We start from the raw sequence: 23,710 nt of genomic DNA, 5'->3' as shown, positions 1-23,710 counted from the left end.
TAGCCTTAGGTCAACCGTCAGACAGACAAAGATTTGCCATCAGGAGAAGTTGCTCGGTGCCCCTTACAGTCAGAGAAAGAAAAGCAAGAGCATTTCCCCCCCCCCCCCCACCCCACCAAGAGTCACTCACTGAGTGTCCGTGGATTCAATTCAACTCCAACACTCCCGCAGCCACAGTCCCTTTAGTCCAAACCATCGACAATCTGAGCTCCAGGTCCAAACCTCCTGACGTGATCAGGAAGCCTTCAGCACTCTCTCACATCCCTGTTCCAATACCTGGTACCCCCTCAGCCAGTCTCCAGCAGCCCACAGCCTGATGTAGTCCTTTGACCACAGTCGCTAGCAACCCATAGCCTGTGTGGGTTCCTCACCTCGAGATGCCTACAACCCACTACTTGTTGTCCTTTAGCTGCTCAGCCCATTGTCAGTCCATCACCGTCCTTGGGGATATCTCCTCGCTTCTTCTCAAACGAGGAGGTTAGGGGTGAGGTGATCTCCCTATTTTCTGGTACCCTGCGCCAGTCCTCGACTTCCACGGAGTCTGCAATCCCTTGCGGCTGCTGCCGATCATAGGGGCCGCCATCTTGGACCCACGACCGCAGGATTTTAACATAAACCACTGTTGGCTCCTTTAATAGGCTGTTTAATGCCTGTTTGTAGCCGAAGGCTACACAGGGTTGGGCCCTGTGGAGCTGCACTGTGTCACTGCTCCTCGCTCTCCCCAGGTCCGCACTGGCGGTAGTGCTGCCGTTTAGCAGTCATCCCCCTCCCCAGTCTCCTCACTTCCCGCAGGTGCAATATTCAGTGGCTGACAGTTAGACCTTCAGTTTCCAGACCCTGGAATTTGCCACCTTCAGCCCCTGTTTCCTGAATCCCCCCCTTCCCCGGACCCTATCACCCTCCCCTCATTTCCCTCCACCTCACCTTATCCTCCTACCTTCCCTGTGGCTACTGTGTGACCTGCACAGTTTCCCCAGCATGTTTGTTTTCTGTTTCTGAGGTTGAGCAGAGTGGGGCAAATGCACCAGATTTTGTGCTGAGATTATGGCCGAGATGAGGCAGATTTATTGCGGCCATAGATGCCCAGTGGATTGGACACGTGGATCGTGAGTGCCTCAGCACTCATGTGACCAAGTTCAGGCATTGCTGATAATGCAGGCGGAGTTCGAGGGATCATCCGTGTCCCACATTCCTCCCAGATCTGCTCCATCCGTGGGCAAACATGGTGCCCTGTGCAAGAGGCAGGCAGCAGGAACTCCCGGCGTTTTCCTCTGCAGTTTAACCTCCCTGTATTGTGTACACGAATACACAAAATATTTGCCCATAAAGATGCACCAGGAAGCAGAAGAGAGTCCCTCTGGAGACATAGAGTGTTTGTCAATCTACTGCCGAGTCCTGTGTCTTCTCCATAGCCACTCGGCCTCCTGTCCAGTCCAGCTGTGGCCCCAAGCTCCAGGCTTCCAAATCTCCCACCTCAATCCCTGGTTCCTGACATCAACCCCCCCCCCCCACCAACACCATCAGTGTCTGAGGCTCTTCTGGAGCCCTGCTCACCGTCTGACTCCTGACCTTTTGAAAACTCCTCCTGTAATAGGGGTTGAATGTAGGGTGACCCACTCAGCAAGAAACTGGTGAGATTCAGGAAAATGTGGAAATGCTTGGCAGGTCAGGCAGTATCTGCAGAGAACGTCATTCATGAGGGTGAACCCTTGCAACCCTGATGTCGTACCAGCTTAAAATCTCTTAAAATCTCACGGACATTTTCAACCTTTCTGCTGGAGTTGGAAGTTCCCACCTGCTTCAAAAGGGCATCAATCATCCCAGTACCCAAGAAGAGTAGTGTGAGATGCCTCAATGACTTACCGCCCTGTGATGAAATGCTTTGAGAAGTTATAAGGTGGTTTATATAAATGTTTGCTCTATGATGCTGCCCCAAAACATGTTCATGACGCTAAATTCTGATTCTGCATTGCTGACCTTTCCTTCAACCAGAGAGAAGGTAACTGTTGGGTCCAGAGGATGATTCATTATAATTGAATCGGGAACAGCATTAGTCAACAAGGTAAACCCTCCCGCGGCTCCTGAGGTTAAAGAACTTGAGTGTGCCTTGGTGAGGCAGATTTCTCTTTCTTTCTACTTGTGTGATGCATGACTGTACCAGCCTCCCACCGTTCAGTTCCATTGAAGCCAGCAGGAGGCGGTTATTTGGCCCATCCAGCCTGCACTGCCATTCTATAAGATCACGGCTGATCTGGCCGTGGACTCTGCTCCATTTTCCTGCATGTTCGCCTTAATCTTTAAGTCCCCATTCTTCAATCTATCTGCATCTTAAACCCATTCAGTGAGCAGCTCTACTGCTTCCTCAGATGGAGAATCCCATAGATTCACTGCTCTCTGGAAGAAGGACCTCTGTCCTAAATCTGCTCCCCCAGATCTCGAGGCCATGTTTGAGTTTACTGTCGTGCACACAAGAAGAATATACATGTGCTAAAGCCAAACAGATATGCAGGATTTCTACGGTGGTGGGGAGGAAAATGTGTTGACCAGCTGCATCAGGGTCAGGGTCTGGATCTGGTATGGGGACACAAATAACCCTGAGCGTAAAAGGCAGTGGACACAACCCAGGACATCACAGGCAAAACCCTCCCCACCACCGAGAACATCTACAGGGAACGCCACCATCAGAGAGCAGCAGCAATCATCAAGGATCCAGTACACGCTCTGTTCTCGCTGCTGCCATGAGGAAAGATGTATTGGTGCCACAAGACTCGCACCACCAGGTTCAAGAACAGCTACTACCCCTCCACCATCAGACCCCTCAACGACAAACTCAATTGGGTACTCATTTAAAGATTTTTACGTGAGCACTTTATTAATTTTTTAATTCTCTCTATATAGCAGTTAGTTTGTTTACATTTATTTATTTGTTTACGTGTGTACGTTGAGTCAGTTTTTTTTGCACTGCCAATAAATGGTCATTCTGCCTGGCCCACAGGAGAAAGAATCTCAGGGTTGTATGTGGCGTTGTGTATGTTCTCTTAAATCAATAAATCTGAGATGGACCAACTGCAATAATGTACATGACATAACCCCAGTGCAGAGAGATAATAAATATGACTGATAAATATTTCAGTTAATTTAGTGCAAGCAAATAAGTAGTGCAGACTGACCTTGTGGTAGTCCCAGAGTAGTTCAGGGTAAGGGCAATGAGGGAGGTTCAAGAACCTGATGACTGTTACATAAAAGAATCAGAATCAGAATTTATTGTCACGAACAAGCGTCACGAAATTCGTTTGGCGGCACGCCATTCTTTTCATGAGTTTTGTAAACCTGGGCTGGTATCGATGATGATACTTGTACAAAGCACCGCCAGTCGGTAGGTTAATCTTTGAGTGGATTAATGAGTTAATTTTTCATTCTAGCCGCCTTTTGAACGCCCAAGTCTTGCTGTTGCCTCTCCAACTGTACAGGACCAGGCAATGTTTTCCAAGTTTCCAAGAACAATCATCATTGCAGGTATGTGGTGGAACACACACTTGGTGTTGTGGCAGCTTAGAAATCCATCCTGGTAAGAGGGCATTGGCTCTTTGAAGAACAAAGTGTCTTCAATGATAACATTCTCGGAATTCAAATGTGCCTGAAATATGACGTAGGTAAAATGCAAAAACATCAACCATGAAAAGAAATAAATCAGATCAAAATTAAGAAAGAATCTATAAGATAGAAGGGTGCAGAAAAGATTTACTAGGATGTTGCCTGAATTTCAGGAAGTGAGTTAAACAGATTAGGACTTTATTCCCTGAATCGTAAAAGAATGAGGGAAGATTTTATAGAGGTATTTAAAATGATGAGGGGGTTAATTTTGTGGAAATGAAAGGATCTAGGGAGAGTGGATTGGGATAAACTGTTTTCTGGCAAGGATGTGTCCAGTAAGTGGAAGGCCTTCAAAGGGGAAATTTTGAGAGCAGAGTTTGCACGTTCCTGTCAGGATTAAAGGCAAAGTTAACAGGGAGAGGGAACCCTGGTTTTCAAGGGATATTTGTGGTGTGGTTAAGAAGAAGAGAGAAGTGTATAGCAAGTATAGGCAACAAGGAGCAAATTAGGTACTAGAAAAGTATAGAAAATGTAAGAAAATACTTAAGGAAATCAGGAAGGCAAAAAGACATGAGATTGCTTTGGCAGATAATGTGAAGGTAAACCCAAAGAGTATCTACAAGTATGTTAAGAATAAAAGGATAATTAGGAATAAAATTGGTCCTCTAGAGGATCAGAATGGTCATCTATGGGTAGAACCTCAGTATTTACTCAGGAAATTGGCATAGTGTATAAGGAAGGAAGGAAGGGTAACCAGCAGTAGTGGCATGGAACTTATATAGATTAAAGAGGAGGAGGTGCTTGCTGCCTTACAGCGAATAAAGGTAGATAAGTCTCTCAGGCCTGACATGATATTCCTTTCAACCTTGAGGGAGACTAGAGTAGAAATACCAGGGGCCCTGGGAGATGTATTTAAAATGTCCTTAGCCATGTTGTAAGGTGCTGGAGGATTGGAGGGTATCTCATGTTGTTCCATTGTTTAAAAAAAAGGCTCCAAAAGTAAACCAGGAAATTATAGGCCAGTGAGCCTAACGTCAGTAGTAGGTAAATTGTTGGAAGGAGTTCTGAGAGAATGGATATACAAGTATTTGGAGAGTCATGGGCTAATTAAGGACAGTCAGTGTGGTAGGTCCTGTTTAACAAATCTTGTAGAGTTTTTTGAGGAGGTTACCAAGAAAGTAATTGAAGGAAAGGCTGTGGATATTGTCTACATGGACTTTAGTAAGGTCTTTGACAAGTCCCACATGGGAGGTTAGTTCAGAAGATTAAGGCACTAGGTATACACAGGGGGGTTGTAAACTGGATTTGAAATTGGCTGAATGGGAGAAGACAGGGAGTGATGGTGGATGGATGCTTCTCAGACTGGAGGGTTGCGACTAGTGGTGTGCCTATATCAGTGATCTGGATAATAATGTGGGAAATTAGATCAGCAAGTTTGCTGAGGACACAAAGATCGGAGGCGTTGTGGAGAGGGAGGAAGGCTTTCATAGTTTGCAGAGGGATCTGGACCAACTGGAAAAATGGGCCAGAAACTGGCAGATGGAATTTAATAGACAAGTGGAAGGTGATGCATTTTGGAAGGACAAACCAAGGTAGGACATACACAGTAAATGGTCGGGCACTGTGGAATGCGGAGGAACAAAGAGATCTGGGGATACAGGTACATTGTTCCCTGAAAGTGGCATCACAAGTGGACAGGGTTATAAAGAGAGCTTTTGGCATCTTGGCTTTCATAAATCAAAGTATTGAGTACAGGAGTCGAGATGTTATGGTGAGGTTGTATAAGACATTGGTGTGGCCAAATTTGGAATATTGTGTTCAGTTCTGGTCACCAAACTACAGGAAGAATATCAGTAAGATTGAAAGATTGCAGAGAAGGTTTACTAAAATGTTGCCAGGTCTTCAGGAGTTGAGTTACAGAGAAAGATTAAACAAGTTGGGACTTTATTCTTTTTTTTAAAATAAACTTTATTTATGAATATATAAAGTACATAATTAAAAACATACAAAAAAAACAAACTCAAGCCCTCTAAAAAAGAGAAAAAAACCCCAATATAACCTCTTCCCTTATCCCTCTATTTAAAAAAAACCCTCTGGTGAGGGATAAAAAAACCCATATATCAGTTACTTATTCATTGCTGGGAAATGTGCCAGATCTTTACAATTTAAAAAAAACACAAAACGGCAAAAATAGTAACTATTGTGTACCTCCAAACCCATATGTCTCAAATATGGAGACAACATCTTCACATAAAAAGAATAATTATTATGTAAATTAGGACTTTATTCCTTAAATTGTAGAAGAATGAGGGGAGATTTGAACGAGGTTTACAAGATTATGAAGGGTATAGACAGAATAAATGCGAGTAGGTTCTTTCCACTTCGATTAGGGGAGATAAATTCGAAAAGACATGGCTTTAGGTTGAAAGGGGAAAAGTTTGGGGGAACATTAGGGGGCGAACTTCCTTCCTCAGAGAGTGGTGGGAATGTGGATGGGAGAAGCCTGGAGGGTTATGGAATGGGTGTAGATCAGTGGGACTAGAGGAATGATGTTTCAGCATAGACAGGAAGGCCCGAATGGCCTGTTTTCTGTGCTGTAGTTTTCTATGGTTCTCTGGGTAGACAGAGTAAATGTAGATGGGGTTTTTCCACTGAGGGGAGGTGAGAAACAAACCAGAGGACATGGGTTAAGGGTGAAAGGGAAAAAATTTAGGGGGAACATTAGGAGGAACTTCTTCACACAGAGAGCGGTGGGGGGGGGGGGTGGAATGAGGTGCCAGCTGAAGTGGTGAACATGGGCTCAATCTTAACATTTAAGAAGAATTAATGTGTCAGAAGGTTCCGGTGGAATGTAATGTGGCTAGAATCTCCACAATTTGGGAGGTTAAAATTACCAGATTTAAAAATAATATATGATTGGGCAGCCCAGGCAAGGTTTATCACCTCACTCTTTGAGTGGGTGGGATCCCCCCTCCTAGGTACAAATTGGACTAGATACAATAGGTGAAAAGCTGGCAGGAGAATGTATATACAAATGGGACACTAAATTAATTTTAAAGAAAACAAATAACCCCACACTGAAGCATATTCTTCAGATATGGCAAAAAATAAATCAATGTATTGGATGGAAGGTGGGGATATCCCCTAAATGCCTTTGACTCTGGGTAATAAGATCCTGGGTGCCTGGTGCCAGAAAGGAATCACGTGTATCGAGGACTGTTACAAAGAAAGGCAGCTCATGCCATTTGTGAGCAGCTGAGAAACAAAACGATTTGTCTAATAGAACATTCTTCTGCAAATAAGATCTCTTTTAAAGGAAAAATTAAGACCACCTTTGACCCTTCCTAGATGTAGTAACATGGAGATCCTAATTCGACAAGGGGAATATGTGTAAATTTATTTCTAGAATGTATTACACATTCCAAAGTGAGGGCCTGAAGCTGGGCTACACAGTTCAAAGGAGGGATGGGAGTGGGACTTGGGCACAACAATCAATGAAGAGTGGTGGCAAGACCTGTGTCTGGACAGTGTGATCGGGGTCATCAACACCAGGTACAGGTCGGTGCAATATAACTTATTGCACCAGTTGTACCTCATACCACAAAAATTACACAAATCAAAGCCGGAAATTTCAGAAATGTGCTTTAGGTGTGGTGTGGAGGGTAGAACTTTTGTCCACTCCACCTGGCAATGTACGAAGGTGAGACCCTTCTGGTAGGACATTCTGAAAAAAGATTACAAAAGTGGATTTTCCACAGGATTCAAAGTTGTACCTTCTGGGAAATACTTGGGACATAAATTTTAGATTGACCAAAGATCAAATTCTATTCATGAAGGCCGCCTTGGCAGTTGCTAGGAAATGTATAGCGGTTACATGGAAGTCTGACTCCCAACTAAATATCACATGATGAAGCGTGGAAATGCAGAGTTGTATTCCCCTGGAGAAAATCACATACAATCTAAGGAAGAAACACAGCATATTTGTTAGAGTGGGGCAACCATATCTGAAACACATGGGCACGTAGATTGAGGAGCTCCTCTTCCCTGTGAAACATGGACACTATAAAAGCCTGTCCCAGAAGGGAAAGGATTGGAATGATGGAAATGGAACGGGGCCCAGGCAATGGGTGTGCTTTCTGTTTAGCCCTGTTGTAGTTTTTTTTAGGTTATTTATTAATGAGGTTGTTCCATGTTTAGGTTTGTCGGTGGGGGCTCTGAACCCCTCTGTTATTTAGTTGATTTTGTATAATCGGCCTGGTTATGTTTTTGGGGGTGGGGAACAAAACACAGTCTCTCTATGTTCTGTGAATGTTGAAAAAAATGGTATTGATTGTTGAAATTACTTTGAGTCTGTACATGGATGGGACTGGGGTCAGGTCAGTGGAACTAGGCAGAATAAGTTTGCCATAGACAAGAAGGGCCAAAGGGCCTGTTTTCTGTGCTGTAACCACTGCTGGGAGCAGCTTATCACTTGAGATCTCAGTTCCTTATCACTGTCTCACTGAAAGGCCTGGCTGGAGTGGATGTGGAGAGGATGATTCCTGTGGTGGGGAGTTCAGGACCAGAGGAGCACAGCCTCAGAAAACAAACACGTCCCTTTAGGACAGAGATGAGAAGGGATTTCTTTACCCAAATGGCTACGGAGGCCATGTCACTGGGGATATTTAAGGTGAAGGTAGATGGAGGCTGTGGAGAGAGGTGGGGATAGTATCTCATGAGCAAACTGGGACAAATGGCTCATCTCTGCTGGAAAGGTTCAATCACCACAGAGTATGGAGGCTGGGAAGGTGGAGGAGGCAAAAGCAATGAACTATTTTTGGGACAAAGATGGGAGAGTGTTGGATGGAATTGGGAGTGAGAATGGAGAGAGACCACTGGCCGGCCCCCTTCCCATGTCTCCAACAGGAAGCATTGATCACAACATGTTCCTACCATTGAAGATAAATGAGATCTAATTGATCCTGCTTCTGTTTTGTAGGCAGCGATGGAAAGTCCAGCGTCAACCAATCAAAGGCTGGAAGCCACGGCAATGGAACCGCCAATGTTGATGATGGGTGGATCCCACCACCCCCAGCCATGGCTCCCCCACCACCCCCAGTCATGGCTCCCCCACCACCTCCAGTCCAGAGTCCTCATGCTGCCCACCTGCCTTATGAAGTGTCCTCCATCCCACCACCTCCCAATATGGCCCCTCCTCCCCCACCAGCTCCAGCACCCCCTCCTCTAAATTCCACCTTGCACCAAAACCCAAATATTCAGGCGGCCAAGCTACTTCCTGAAGACAGCTCCCTGCCAGCCCCAGAGGTCATTCACCCAGCACCTCCACTGCTGGCCCCTCCAAAGCCCCTACCAATGGCTGGCCACCCTCCACAAACACCTCCCCCAGTCCTTCCACCCAGTGACTACGCCGTCAAACACGTGCATAATGACCACTCCAAGTCTGCTCACATTAAACACCCAAAAATGCCTCCCCCACCTCCCCCGCAGAGGGGTGTGACCACCCCTCCAAAACCTGAAAGGAATCTGCCACGTGCTCCCAATCTCCTTGCTCCCTCCACCTCCAATAAGCCACCCTCCATGGCAGAACCTCCCGAAGCAGTGTCAAAAGTTGCGTCCACCTTCAATCCTAAAGCAACTGCAAAACTCTATGGATTTTCCGACCCAGTTTTCAAGGCTGAAGCATCGTCAGACTCCGAGCGCAAAATGAAAACCAAATCCTTGATCATTATGCAAGATGCAGAGCCTATGGTTGGAACAAACCCAAATGATTCTGTGCAACAGAAGGCAGGGACAGGGAGAAGCACGGATCAGGCCAACATCAGTAAAATACAGACCGATTCGAGTGCATGCAGACCACAAAAACCCGCTCGCAAGAACCAAGCATTGGCGCAGCAGACCATATCAGCACAAAACATGCACCTCGGGCACTACGACCTGCCCATAGACTACCCTATCCCAGATCTGACAGGAAGCAATCGGACCAGGGATAACGATGTTCCTCAGACTCATTCGAACCGAACTCAGCATCCACAAAACTATCAACCGGCCACCAACGCTCCAGTTTCTTCCTTAGAGACTCCTGTAGGGAATGGGAAGTCTGGAGCGGAGGCGAAAACCAAACCCAATGGGACAGGTGACAGTGAAAGGCTGAGTTCCTCGGGAAATGATTTGACAGATTTCCCGTCGGCCAACCCACTGGCAAGAGCGATTAAAGCTGAAGGTGTTCCAGACCCTTCAGCAGAGGAGAATGGAGAAGCCAACAAGCAGAGACGCACGCTCTCTCCTCTCACTCTCTTAATGAATGCCAAACAGCGAGACCTCAGGAGCAGGAATGCTCCCAAACCGGCCTCTGAAACCCTGACTTTGTCGATGGGAGGCACTCGATACATTAAGTCGAGAGATCGGAATACGTTCCAAATCGTGCCAAGATCCAATTACAGGAAGACATTGATGTCACCGGAGGAGCAGGACATCAGGGATGGAGTTGATGTCACTCCTCTGAGGGGTACAGAAAGGAATCGTGACTGGCCTGAGCCATCTCTCCACCCCACTTCTGATCGAGCTGCTGAACTAGAAGACTCCCAAAATGACCAAGATATGTCTTCTCTTCTGCTTCCCCCTCCTCCTCTCTTCAGAGATGAGAGCAATGAGGAACTCCCACTCTCATTTCTGCCCCCTCCCCTTGAGTTTTCCAACCACAGCAGCAGTGGGAATAATTCTCCCCAGCCTGATCTCAAAGGGAGCGGTGAATCTAGAACTGCCCACTCAGATAAGACAGGGCTCTCTCTACAGGGACCTGCCTATCGAAGTGGTGACCATTGGACATCCAGTCACCAGAACAACCCAATTGGTGTGAACTCCTATTTCATCAGCCAGCCATCAGTAAATGCACCCTCTTCTCTCTCTCACTCCAATGGGCAGAAGCCACTGTTACCTCCGAAGCCTCAGAACACAAACCTGAATGAAGGCTCTGCCAACCTTCACAATGCCAACAAATCACTGACAAAACCACAAAAAAGAAATGTACCAAAGGTAGAACTGAAGCCTGCAGAGACTGGACTATTGACCAAGAATCTGTTAGCAAAGAATCATATTGGGGAATTGCAGTCTAAGGTGGAAACTTTAAGCATCCAGCCAGATGTGCATTCTAAAAGGTGAGTCCCAGTTCTGTCTCAGAGTGGAACAAATCCTGCCTGTACTCCAGAAATGTGTTCCAAGAACTCTTGGAGTATATCCAAGCTATTTGTATGTGAAGAACAGAAGAATGTTGAGAATGAAGGTGGGGTTGCTAAAGGATAGGCAATTTGGAGCTGTAGAAGGTTGGGGAGGTCCTAAATTAATACTTTGCTTCAATATTCATAGGAGAAAAGGATCTGGATCAGGGCGAGGTCAGAAAAGAACGGGCTTGTGTGCTAGACCACGTTGAGATTAGGAAAGAGGAAGTGTTGGATCTTCTTTAAAAACATTAAAATTGATGTTCCTGGGGCTGGACGCAATGTACCCCAGGATGTTGTGGGAAGGGATAGATTGGGGGATTGAGTATGATTTTTGCATTCTCCTTGGCCACAGGGGAAGTGCCAGAGGATTGGAGAGTGGCAAATGTGGTCCACTTGTTTAAAAAGGTAATAGTGAGAGTCCTGGGAGTTTTAGAGCAGTGAGTTTTATGTCTGCAAACTATTGGAGAGAATTCTTGGGGACAGGATTTATGAGCATTTGGAGAAGGACGGTGTACTCCGGGGTAGTCAGCAGGGCTTTGAAGGGAAGGTTGTGCCTTACAAGTCTAATTGAGTTCTTGGAGCAGGTAAGTTCTGCCCATCGATGACCGCGCAGCAACGTTAAAGTTCGAGTTTATTGTCACCTGATTGCACATACACCAACTGATGAAACAGGATTTCTTTGGACCATAGTGCACACAAACACACAGACACAAAGTACATCCTACACACAAGCAACATATATACATAGCGATCCAAATTAAATGTATATAAAATAATTGGCAGGTTTCTAGGATTGTTCAATCATCTCACTGCCTGTGGGAAGAAGCTGTTTCCCAGCCTGGGGGTCCTGTATCTCTTCCTTGAAGGTCGTGTCTCAAAGATACTGCGGGTTGGATGGTAAGGGCCCTCGATTCTTTGAGTCCTCTTTAAGCACCGCTCCCTGTAGATGTCATCAATAGACTCCCCCTGATCTTCTCAGCGGTTTTAATCACCCTCCATACTGACCTCCAATCTGATGCTTTGCAGCTACCATCCCACTCTTTGATGCAGCCAGACAGGATGCTCTCTATCGTGCTCTGCAGGACGTTGGTAGGATGGGGGCCGGTAGCCTTTCCCTCCTCAACCTCCTTAGGAAGTGTTGGTGTTGTTGCACCTTCCTGACTAATGAGGAGATGTTGTGGGCCCAGGATAGGTGGTCCTTTAAATGAACACCAAGGAACTTTGTGCTCCCCTTCTCTCTATGATGGAGCCATTGATACATAGTGGGGAGTGGTCCTTCGTCCTCCTGAAGCCCACAATCATCTCCTCTGTCTTGTCCACGTGGAGCTCAGATTGTTGGTCTTACACGAACTGTACAAGCCTTTCAACCTCCTCTCATTATGGCCAATATTATCTCTTTATTCTCCATCACTACAGTCACTGCGTTTCAAACAAACCGTTGTGAACGGTGCCACAGAAATGCAAGTTTATCTTTGTTGTTGAGTATTCATTGTTAATTACCAATCGGGATCACCCCTCAATAAGCTGTTCATTGATCAAAAGGAACAATCAAACTACAATTATATTCGATGTTAGAAAAAAGCGTAACTAAAATTTGTTAGAGAAATGTTAGCTTTAATAATCAAAGGATAAACTGTTATCGTAACTAATCTATCATGAAATATTAACCAAAACAAGGTTTACTTCGAGTCTCATTGCACTTCTGTGGGGAAGTAGGTGCCGGTGACACTGAGCTATGGGTCATCAACTGCCAATGGGATTGTAGGTTTGCAGATAGCTGGTGGTAGTAGATGGTGAGGAAGAGTTGTCTGAGATTGCCACAGGATGTAGCTGAACTGGGCAGGAAAAGCCTGCAGAGAATTATAAACTCAGCCAGCACGATAATGGGCATTAATCTTCACTCCATCCAGGACATCTACAAGATACAGTGTCTTAAGAAAACAACCTCTATCCTCAAGGACCCCCACCACCCAGGGCAGGCCCTCTTCACTCTGCTACCATCAGGAAGGACATCCAGGAGCCTGAAGATAAACACCCAACAATGCAAAAACAGCTTCTTCCCCTCTCCCATTTTTAGATTTCTGAATGGACAATGAAGCACAGACACGGACGGCCTCACTTTCTCTTGTTTTGCCCTCATTTATTTATTTTTAAATAGTGTATTTACGAAAGAGTAATTTAGAGCATTGTTCACCTGTATTCCACAATAGGTGGTGCTCCAAAACCACGAATTTCATGACATGTTTATGACAATTAACCTGATTCTGAATCTGAAAGTGTACCATGGAATGGCAGATGGGATTTAGCTCCAATAAGATTCAAGAATCCTTTAATGTCATGTAATAAAAACCGTGTAATATTACACAAAATTTCCTTTAGTCTGAGTGCAAGTGTTGCACTTTGTTAGGCTAACACAGACCAGAACTTGCATGGTGAATGGCATGGCCCTGGAGAGAGTTCCCTGAAAGTCACGACACAGGTAGACAGGGTGGTGGTGAAGGTGTTGGGCACACCTGCCTTCATGGATCAGGGGACTGAGGACGAGAGTAAGGCCGTCATGTTACAGCTGTGCACGATGTTGGTGAGATCACATGGAGAAGGTGCAAAAAAATTCATAAGGATGTTCCTAGGACTGGAGGGCTTGAGTTAAAGGTCAGGGTGGATAGGCTTGGACCTCTTCCCTAAAGTGCAGGAGGCTGAGGTGGGGGGGGGGGGGGGGGGGGAGAATCTTGTAGAGATTTCTAAGGGTGACATGTTTAGTGTAGTGGTTAGTGCAATGCTCTTACAACACCAGCTGGTTCAAATTCTGTGCTGTCTGTACAAGTTAAGATGGTGGTGGGGGGGGGGATGGGGAGGAGACATGAGGGATCCCCTCTCAACCTCCTAAGCTCTGAGGAAAACAGGTCTAATTTTTCCAGTCTTTGCGATAAGCTCACCGATCCTGGCAACAACTTCATAATCCTTTTCTATACCACTTCTGACTTTATAATATCCTTCCAATAGTTCTGTGACCAAAACTACACACAATATTCCCAAGGAGCAGGACTTGCTCTGTTAACTCTCTCTAGGTCACTGCCATTATGGAGCAGAGGGGCCTAGGGGTGGCGGTACATCACTCTTCACAGACGGCAGTGGGTAGACAGAGCGGTGAAGAGAGCGTTTGGGATGCTTGCCTTCAGCAGTCGGGACATGGGTTACAGGGGCTGGGTCACCATGTTGAAGTTGTCCAAGATGTTGGTGAGGCCATACTTGGGATATTGTGTGTAGTTTGGGTCACGGAACTATAGGAAGAATATTATAAAAGCAGAAGAGATTTACGAAGTTGTTGCCAGGATTGATGAGTTATCGCAAAAGACTGGGAAAACTAGACCTGTTTTTCTCAGAGCTTAGGAAGTTGAGAGGCGGATCTTATTGAGGTCTATAAAATCTCGAGGGACATAGATAAGATGAATCGTGACCATCTATTTCCTGAAGTAGAGGGTTCTAAGATGAACGGAACAGCATCCTTTAAGAAACACATGGGTAATTCCAGGATTGGAGGGGTCTTAGTCTAATGTGACAAGTAGGACTAGAGCAGGAGGGCACGTTGCTGGGCCCAAGCTGTAGGATGATGACTCCAAATGGTGCTAGCCCAGGTTAGTGGACTGGTCGGCACACACCCGCTGGCCTCTCTCCATGCTGTACATCTCCGACTTTCTACCTTCTGCTTCCCTTCCAGCTTGCACAGTGCACAGGCCTCACAATCTTACGGAAGGACCTTTGCGATCCGACCTGGTACAAAACAACCAATGACTGTGGTCAACCCTTCAACCACAAAATGAGAACTCGACAGATTGGCCCTCAGGATTTTCCACTGGGCATCTTGTTAACTTGGAGAGACATTGCAATTAATTTAATATTCCGGAGAGTATCCTGGAAATCATGTTGAGGTTGCTGCGCAAGTTGGATGTAACTATGTGACATACACACACGCACTGGCACGCACATGCACTAACATGCACACGCACACACTCGAAAGGAGGATCATATACAACACGTGTTTGACAGGTATGTCTCTTGCGTAGTTTTGGTATGTGCTTTATTTTGCTGAACTGTATAATACACAAATATTTAATCTTGTGCAGTACTTGCAGTTTACACCTTTGCTCTTTGAAGATGTTGATTTAAGTTTATTCCCATGGTTGGCACTTACCCACAGTACAATGGGGAAAAAAATTAACTTTTTGGCATATAATCAAGTATTGTTCACCTTCTGGAACCACTGAGTAAAATTGTGCAAACCTGTTTCAAACTATCTAGGCATGTAACCAATTAAAATATCTTGTAATATATTAAATTATTTTTCTGATTGATTTCTCAGTAATTAATGTTAAATAGTATGCATCTGTCTTCAGAGCAAAGGCTTGATGAAGCAACTCTAGTTTAATTAATGCAGAATGTACTGATTTGCTGCTGGGTCTGTTCAATAATCTCAAGGAACACAATGACAAAATCATTTACTTTATAACGTATAAAATTAAAACAATCTTAATGAAAATATCTTTTACCAGTTAGAAGAGAGATGGAGGGCCTTGAACCCTTCCTGACCTTTGAATTGTAAAGTACAAGATCAGATGGAATATTTTTACTAAATATTATCTTTTGTAACAAAATCAAAGTATAAATGAAGGTATTATTTAGGCAGGTTTGTTGTGTCATGAGACACGAACGCATGAATCTCTCATCTTCCCCTTTCTGTAAAGCACCAAGATCTGAGCTAAAACTGATTTAAATAATGGCATGTTCTCTCATAAGAAAACAGCTGCTGTAAGAAATAGTTTTGCAAGTAAAACTCGAGAAGCACTTAGTGTACAAGACCCCATGCACTCTTGATTGATGAGAATATAGCAGCCATGTTTGGTGTTGATTAAAAATATAACATCCTGAATCTTGATCTGAAGAACTGTGATGGGTTTTTTTGTCCTGACTATTGGCTGTTTGCCTTGATCGTTGCTTGGGGTAATGTGAACCGTGTTCTGCTTTGCTGAATGTGAGAATGCTTCAAACCCACCTGCTTTCACCCTTCCAGTAGGCGAGGGGTTTGAGAAATGTAGCTAAGTTCCACGAGAAGAAGAAAGGTTAATGCTTTGATGGAAATCTTATTGATTCAGCTTTACCATATGTGCTGGCATTTAAGACGGTGCTTGAACGTTAAAAATGTCACCTGGAAATCAGGGCTCATCTTGTACACCAAGTATAACATTTGAGCCTTAACACTGAAGCATTGACGCTCCACGACAGAGTCCATCTGACTGCTGTCTGCTGGCTTTGTACAGGCTTTAAAGAACCTGTTAAAGGAGCTGGCAGCCAGGACCGGGTGGTAAATCCGCGTTCGAGGCGTCGGGAGCTTGGCGGGGTGGGCGGGATCGGGTGGTAAGTCAGTTATCGGGGTGTCGGGCCCTAGGGGAGAATTTGAGTCGGGACGTCAGGAGCTCCGGTGGGTGGGCGGCCAGGGCCTAGGCGAGAGTCTGCGGTCAGGGTGTTTGGAGCTCGGATGGCGGGCGAACTGGGCCTAGGAGAGAATTTGTGGTTGGGGCGTTGGGTGCTCAGTTGGGCAGGAGGCCTGGGCCTAGGAGAGAATTTGTGGTTGGGGCGTTGGGAGTTCAGTTGGGCAGGTGGCCTGGGCCTAGGTGAGTGTCTGCATATAAATGGGTTAGGGTTAAATGTACTGAGCAGCATCACTTCACTGATGAGTGGGTAAGTGCCAGACTTGGGGTAGCTTTATACAGCGAGCTTAGATCAAAACCTACACCATAGGTGGAAATTCAGGGGGTTGTCTTGAACACGAGTCGGCCTGCACAGTATTTAACAAAAGGTTCACTTTCTTCGTCTCGGTGCCCAAAGCTGCTGAAGTCGGCAAACCACAGAGGGCAGCAAATCTCCAACCTCGTGCTTCAAGCACCACAGAGAATGGCAAACACGGCGATTGTAACAGCAAAATTCCCTAGAAACTACAAGTATCGTGCTGCAGTTCAAGAATGGCGATGAGCCAGCGGGAAGCTACAGGCCAGGTTGCCTAACATCTGTCGGGAAGGACACGAGGTATGCAGCAGGGATTGATGGGGTGTGGGCTGAATGGCCTGTTTCCATGCTCTTTGAATAGCTAAAGCCTGCATGCAACTTGTCCCTGCTGACCAATCCCATCCCACCCATTCCCCTGTGTTTCCATAACCTTTCCTGTCCTTGTATCCATCTAAACGTGATAATTGCTCCCAGCTCCACCACTTCTGGAAAGGTGCCTCTTGTTAAATCTGTGCCTTCGGCTTTACTTTCCCCTCCCTGGGAAAAGGTTGGATTATTTACCTTGTATTTGCTTCTTGTCATTATATAAAGCTCTGTAGTCTTACACTCTCTTCCCCCTCCCCGACCCCCTAGACTCCAGGGAGAAAGGTTCCAGCCCTCTCCTAACAATTACAGCTGACCATTCCTGGTGACGTTCTTGTGAATCTTGTTCTGCACCTGTTCCAGCCTAATGTGACAGTGTGACCAGAACTGTGTGAATATTCTGTGCCGTTCCACTAACGTCTTGTTCAACTGCAACATGACCACACACCTCCTGTACTTGGTACACTGACCCATGAAGGCAAGTGTGCCAAACACTTTCTTCACCCTGTCTACCTGTGTCCCCTTCACCCCGTCTACCTGTGTCCCCTTCACCCCGTCTACCTGTGTCCCCTTCACCCCGTCTACCTGTGTCCCCTTCACCCCGTCTACCTGTGTCCCCTTCACCCCGTCTACCTGTGTCCCCTTCACCCCGTCTACCTGTGTCCCCTTCACCCCGTCTACCTGTGTTGCCCCATCTACCTGTGTCTCCTTCACCCCATCTACCCGTATCGCCCCACACCCCATCTACCTGCTTCCCCTTCACCCCCCCCCCTGTGAACCGATCCCCATCACCTCACATTTATCCAGATTGAAATCCATCTGTCATTTTTCTGTTCAACTCTGCATTCTATCTAAACCCTCATGTAACCTTCGACAACCTTCAGCTCCATCCACAACTTCTCCAGCCTTCATATTGTCAGCAAACTTACTGACCCATCCTTCCACCTCTTCATCCAGGTCATTGATAAAAATCACAAAGAGCAGGGGTCCCAGAACAGATCCTTGCAGCCCTCCACTAGTCACTGAAACTGTACCTGGGCCTCCCAAGCCTCTTTGAAGTAACCGTCTCAAGCTAGTGAACAAAACTGGTGGTATTTAGTGGCTCATTGTTAGGTTGGCAGTCAGAATCTAGAACAAGGGCCTTAGTTTTAGAACAAGGAGTTGCTCACATCACCCAGCAATGAGGAAGAATTTCTTCTTTCAAAAGATCTTGACTCTTTGGAGGGTCGACTGAGATTTGTGGAGGCAGGGTTGTTGAAAACATTCCGAATGAGGTGTTGATGTTAAGATTAGACCTGTTATTTAACAACACAGTTAGCATAGCACCTTTACAGCGACGGGGACCAGTGTTTGAATCCCGCGCTGTCTCTCTCAGGAGTTTGTATGTTCTCCACGTGTCTGCGTGGGTTTTCCCCGGGGCTCCGGAGACCTCTCACCATTCGAAGGTTAATTGCTTGTAAATTTGTAAATTGGGCAGCATGGGGCTTGTGGGCCGAAACGTTTGCTACTGTGCTGCATGTCTAAATTAAAAATAAATGATTGAAGCCCTGAATCCAACCAAGCAGATTTGCCATCACCTCCTCCAGCGTCCCTGCTAACACAGAAGTATTCACCAACTTGGCCAAAGGCCAGTGTTCAGGAAAACCCAGAAAAGGAGAGGTTAGTAACAATAAGAGCCTTGTGAAGAAGGGGGAGGGCACTCCATGTGGAGCAGTGAAGGTGGACAGAGGCGGGGCAGTGGATTGTGGAAGTGCAGGAATTCAGACAGCAGGTGAGGTGTGTCCCAGATAAATTAAAACTTGAGCCTGGGACATTTCAATTGGAGGATCATGAACCAAATGAGGACAGTCTGTTCTGCAAGCACACCCTTCCAATGAGCCAGGGTGCATGAGTTCAAAAGATCCTCATAGCTTCAAAATATGCTGGTCTGCATGTAAACAAAACACAGAAAATGACATTGTGATGGTCACCCTTTTATATGGGGCAGTTCTGTGGCACTGAGATCTTCAGTCTCGCCACCCTCAGCTTTGATCATTTGTAGTCGTTTCTCTTCATTGAGCCCCTGTTATTGGAACACTAAAAATAACTGGCCTCCAGAAAGAGCAGCTGAGCCAACTTCCAGAACACTTTAAATCCAAATGAGTTGAATGGAATTGAATTCAGCTGTTGCAGTAGGAACTGAGTTTATTATCAGCCCAGAGACCTAACACTTCTCTGGGCCGAATACTGCCAGTATTCGGCCCATCGAGTCTGCCCCACCATTTAATCAGGGGGTGATCCATTTTCCCCACTTGGCCCCACGGCTTGGCCTCCAACCCATAACCTTTGAACCATTCAATCTGTTTTAAATACATCCAATGACCTGGCCTCCACAACCGCCTGTGGCAACAAATTCCACAGATTCACCGCTCTCTATTACATTATTCTAACACCTGCTGATGTTACAGTCCAATCAGATCCCCATGCAGGAACAGGCAGGATCCGCACAGCCTACATGAAGCATGTAGGCTTCATTTACTTCCACTGAGAATAGAACAGCACAAAAGGAACACAGGAATTGCCTACACAGGAGTTGGCTATTCAGTCCCTTATTCTGTTCCACCTTTTAGAAGGTTATGGCTGATTGCTCAGGGCAGAAGATTCATGAGTGCCTTTACAGATCCAAGCACAGTTTCTTCCCCACTGTCACCAGATGAAACCCTAGCAGGGTTTAAACTGAACTCTTTTTCTGTCACACTTGGTTTAATTTTTAATTTTGCATTGCTTTATTAAGGATGAGTTAACTTGTCTGGGTAGCACGCAAACCAAACATTTCCCCACAGTATCTTGGAACGCATGATCTCGACTCCTCACCACACAACATGGTTAGCATAGCATGATGTTATTACAGTGCCAGCGACCCGGGTTCAAATCCTGCGCTGTCAGTAAGGAGTTTGTACGTTCATCCCGTATCTGCGTGGTTTTCCCCGGGGGCCCTTCCTTCAAAATGTACCGGGGATGTAGGTTAATTGGGCAACACGGGCTTGTGGGCCAGAAGGGCCTGCTACCATGTTGTATGTCTACATTAAAAAAAAACTTTTGTGTAAACTGGACTCCTCATTTGCATCTACAAAATCAATCCTCCTTGGTTTCCAGATGGCTTCAAAGGAGGCCATTCAGTCCACGAGTCAATGCTACCACACTAGTAACCCTATTCCTCCACTTATTTCCCCCATAACCTTTTCTCTCCACATCCCCCTCAACTCCCCCCAGACTCCAGCCCTCATCTTTGCACTCCAGGCATTAGGGTTAGGATTGGGGTCAGGATTAGTGGCCAATCAACTGACTGACACAGCTCAGTGACTACACCACCTTGCCCCTGGAACCCATGTTCTGCATCTAGGGTAAGAAACACTCCACAAATGTCCTGTGCTGTTGAATACTTTGGCTTAGGGATTACTTAAGGTGGAATGGGAGTGGAAAAAAAAAGTTTAATGAACTACTGAACGCCAGCTCATAATCTTGAGATTGAATATTAGTTACAATACAAGATTAAAAATGTATGCGCAGATCATGTTACTTACTGCAGGTTCAAAAGCTTGCAGTTGAGTGTTAAATGCCACACATCCGATAGTCCTAAGGTGAAGGAGGGAGGGAAGCCGTTCAGTGTTGGATACTGGGGACCTGGTTCTGAATAGGTCAAGGAAGGAGACTTGGCCACAGAGCTAGCTTCTGGTGATGTCTGAGCTGTTCAAATCTGGCTGGGGGAATTTGCATTGCCACAATCCTCACAACGCGCACGTTGCCATGGCAAAGGGATCACCTATGTTTATTTTTATACTTCTCATACATGGAATGAATTTCACATACCCAGGATAACACCGATTAATGTCTCCAGCCATGCCTGTGGTGTGCACCAGGTGTTCTAATGACAGCACAGCTCTCTCACCCTTCTGTGGACAAATCCCATTCTGCTCCTTCATCACCATGTCACATCCACCCTAGTGAGACTGCGTTCAGCTGGAGACAGGTCTCCGTACAGCTGGAGAGGTGTGCAAACAGGTGAGGGGTCTGCATACAGGTGGGGAGATGTCCTCCTAAATGACACTAAATCCAAGAGCTCAGCAACTCTCAGCTACAGGCTGTATCTATTATCAGGACCACACATTTTATGGTTGGCCATGAGTAATTACACAATGGTTCAGTAATTAAAGTGGAGGGGCACTGAACAAAGTGGCGACTCCCTGTCTGCCTCACAGTAGAGAAAAGTTAAAGAATTTCATGTATGAAACATGGCAAAAATGGAACCTTCACCTTTTACCTCAAACTGAAGGAAGACATGACAACGTTGTTTTAGTTTATAAAATGATGACTGCAGTTCATTTGTTGACTTTTTGTCACCATGGCCACTTTAGAAGACAACCACTATGTTTAGACACTTTGAAAAGCAAAGTCTTGTGGATAGGATCTGAAAACAGGCAGACTGGATTAGTGTGGATAGGCAAAAAGGCCAGGATGATGGATGGGCTGGAGGGCCTGTTTCTGTGCTGCATGACTGAACTAGACGATCATGCTCACGATTCACGGATTTACAACAGAGATGAGGAGGAACTGCTTCTCCCAATAAGTGGTGAATCTGTGGGATTCGCTGCCCCGGCAACAGTGATGGCTGCCTCATTAAGTTGATTTAAGTCACAGTGAGATAGCAGGGGAATTGCGAGTTATGGGGGGGAAAAGGCAGATGGGGGGGGAGGGGAGAGAGAATGTGATTGAACGGCGGGGAAGGCTCGACAGGCCAGATGTTTCTATATCTTGTGAATTCTTATCATCCTGTCACTAACCTTCAAAACTGCAATCTTTTTTCAGTCACTTTTTAATCTGCATGTTTTTATGAAGGCAATCAGTTTTTCTTTCTTGTTAACTCCTTCAGTGACAAGAACAATTAGCGAAGTGGTTAGGGCAACACTGTCACAGCGCCAGCAAACCAGATTCAAAATCGTATGCAAGAGGTTTGTACGTTCTCCCCCTGTCTGCAAGGGGTTTCCTATGGGGACTCCAGTTTCCACCCACCCTTCAAAACGTACTGGAGTTGTAGGTTAATTGGGTATAATTGGGCAGCACGGACTCGTGGGCTGGAAGGACCTGTTACTGTGCTGTGTAACTAATTTAAAATGTATTAAAATTTTCTAAAAATTAAAAATGGAGTCTACAATTAAATAGAGAACATAGGTGAGTTATATTTACCGCACCATTTATTCTGAAATGTCATTAAAATTATGAATATCAAATTCTTGGCTGCTAATCACATTGTCCTGGAGGCACAAGAGGCTTGAACCTGGAACAAACACACACTCTGCTGGAGGAGCTCAGTGCGTCAAGCAACAAGTGGAAGAAAAAGCTCGGCTGATGTTTCAGGTCAGAACTCTTCCACATTCTATCCTCCCCTGCAATCTCTTTGCTATGATTGAAGGACCCTTTTGTGTAAACTGGCCTCCTCATTTGCTAGCCAGTGCCTAGATCTCATACCCTCAAATCTAGGCAATGAACTCATAAATCTAGAAACACAATGCTGGAGAAACTCAGCAGGTCAAACAGTGGACTTCAGTGGGTCTCAACCTTTCTCTCTCCACTCACATCCCACTTGAAGTAATCCCGATGCCATCGGTGCTCTGTGATTAGTAAGGGATGGCATGTGAGTGGGAAGAGAAGGATGAAAATCACTCTCCAGACCCAATTGTTACTGAAATATTTGGCTTGAGAAAAATTGTCATTGGCCCATTTCCTTTGAAGTTATGAAACTGCACATAACAAGTCGAGGTAAGATTAAAACAGTGAAACTTTCCACTTTTCTGCACCTTTTCCAAAGCCGCCACATCTTTCCTGTAATGGGGCATCCAGAGTGTGACCTGACTAAAGTTTTGTAAAGCTGCAACACATCCTGTAACTGATCTACATCCTGCTGCACACAGGACATAGATCTGTTTGTTTGGAATTTGGGCAAAAGAGGAGTTTAACTTGAACAATCGTACAGCCGGAGATCAAATGCAAGAGGAAAGTACACAGGACCCTCCGGAACAAGAGGTAGCTCTCTGAGTGGCCGCACAAGTTGATGAACAGCGTACAGCATCATCAGTCAGGGCATCAAGTATAAAAGTTGGGAGGTCAAGTTGCACCAGTCTGGAACTTTGGTTAGGCCACGTTTGGAGTATTGTGTGCAGTTCTGGGTGTACACTTCTGGAAGGATGTGGAGGCTTTGGAGAGAGTGCAGAAGATGTTCACTGTTTGGAAACAGTGCTGCCCTGTTTGGAAACTATTAGCTATAGAGAGGTCAGACATCCCTGGATCACATTCTTTAGATGGTCAGGCTTAAGGTGTGAGGATGGCCGACTCCTGCTCCGCTGTTCAATACGATCATGGCTGATCTGATGATCGGCTCATCTCCACCTACCTGCCTTTTCCCTATATTCCTTAATTCCCTCAGTGTAGAAATCTATCCAACCTCATCTTAAATATATTTACAGAGGTTACCTCTTCTGCTTCAATGGGCAACAAATTTGACAGATTCACCATAGCATGGAGGCAGTGTGGAAAGATAGGGCAGGGGGGGAATATATAGTTGAGGTTGGCACAGGCATGGTGAGCTGAAGGGCGAAACTGTTGCAGGTTTCACACCACTGATCAGCCTGATGACATTAAAATACAAATCCATATACAATTAACTGGATTAGTTTCAGATCTGTCCAAGGTGACAGGGAAGTTATTTTTAAATCACTAGA

The 23,710-nt window shown here is 45.7% G+C and overlaps 1 protein-coding gene across 4 annotated transcripts in view; it reads left to right on the top strand.

Moving 5' to 3' along the window:
* The window catches only part of LOC138765247 (uncharacterized), a 36,606-nt gene extending 20,862 nt beyond the window's left edge, over window positions 1-15,744 (top strand). For 3 of the 4 annotated variants that reach the window (XM_069942254.1, XM_069942251.1, XM_069942255.1), the window contains 3 exons: window positions 3,423-3,516; window positions 8,573-10,748; window positions 12,722-13,502. In XM_069942254.1, the coding sequence (XP_069798355.1) occupies window positions 3,480-3,516; window positions 8,573-10,748; window positions 12,722-12,836 (2,328 nt within the window). In that variant the 5' untranslated portion in view covers window positions 3,423-3,479 and the 3' untranslated portion in view covers window positions 12,837-13,502. Of the gene's footprint in view, window positions 1-3,422; window positions 3,517-8,572; window positions 10,749-12,721; window positions 13,503-14,529 lie in introns of those variants that run through there. The other variant, XM_069942253.1, reaches the window with a different exon arrangement.
* The last annotated feature ends 7,966 nt before the right edge of the window (window positions 15,745-23,710 follow it).

Source organism: Narcine bancroftii, chromosome 5, assembly GCF_036971445.1.
Source record: "Narcine bancroftii isolate sNarBan1 chromosome 5, sNarBan1.hap1, whole genome shotgun sequence".
Lineage (NCBI taxonomy): Eukaryota > Metazoa > Chordata > Chondrichthyes > Torpediniformes > Narcinidae > Narcine > Narcine bancroftii.
Note: the sequence above shows the minus strand (reverse complement) of the source record. Positions and strands in the feature narration are given on the sequence as shown.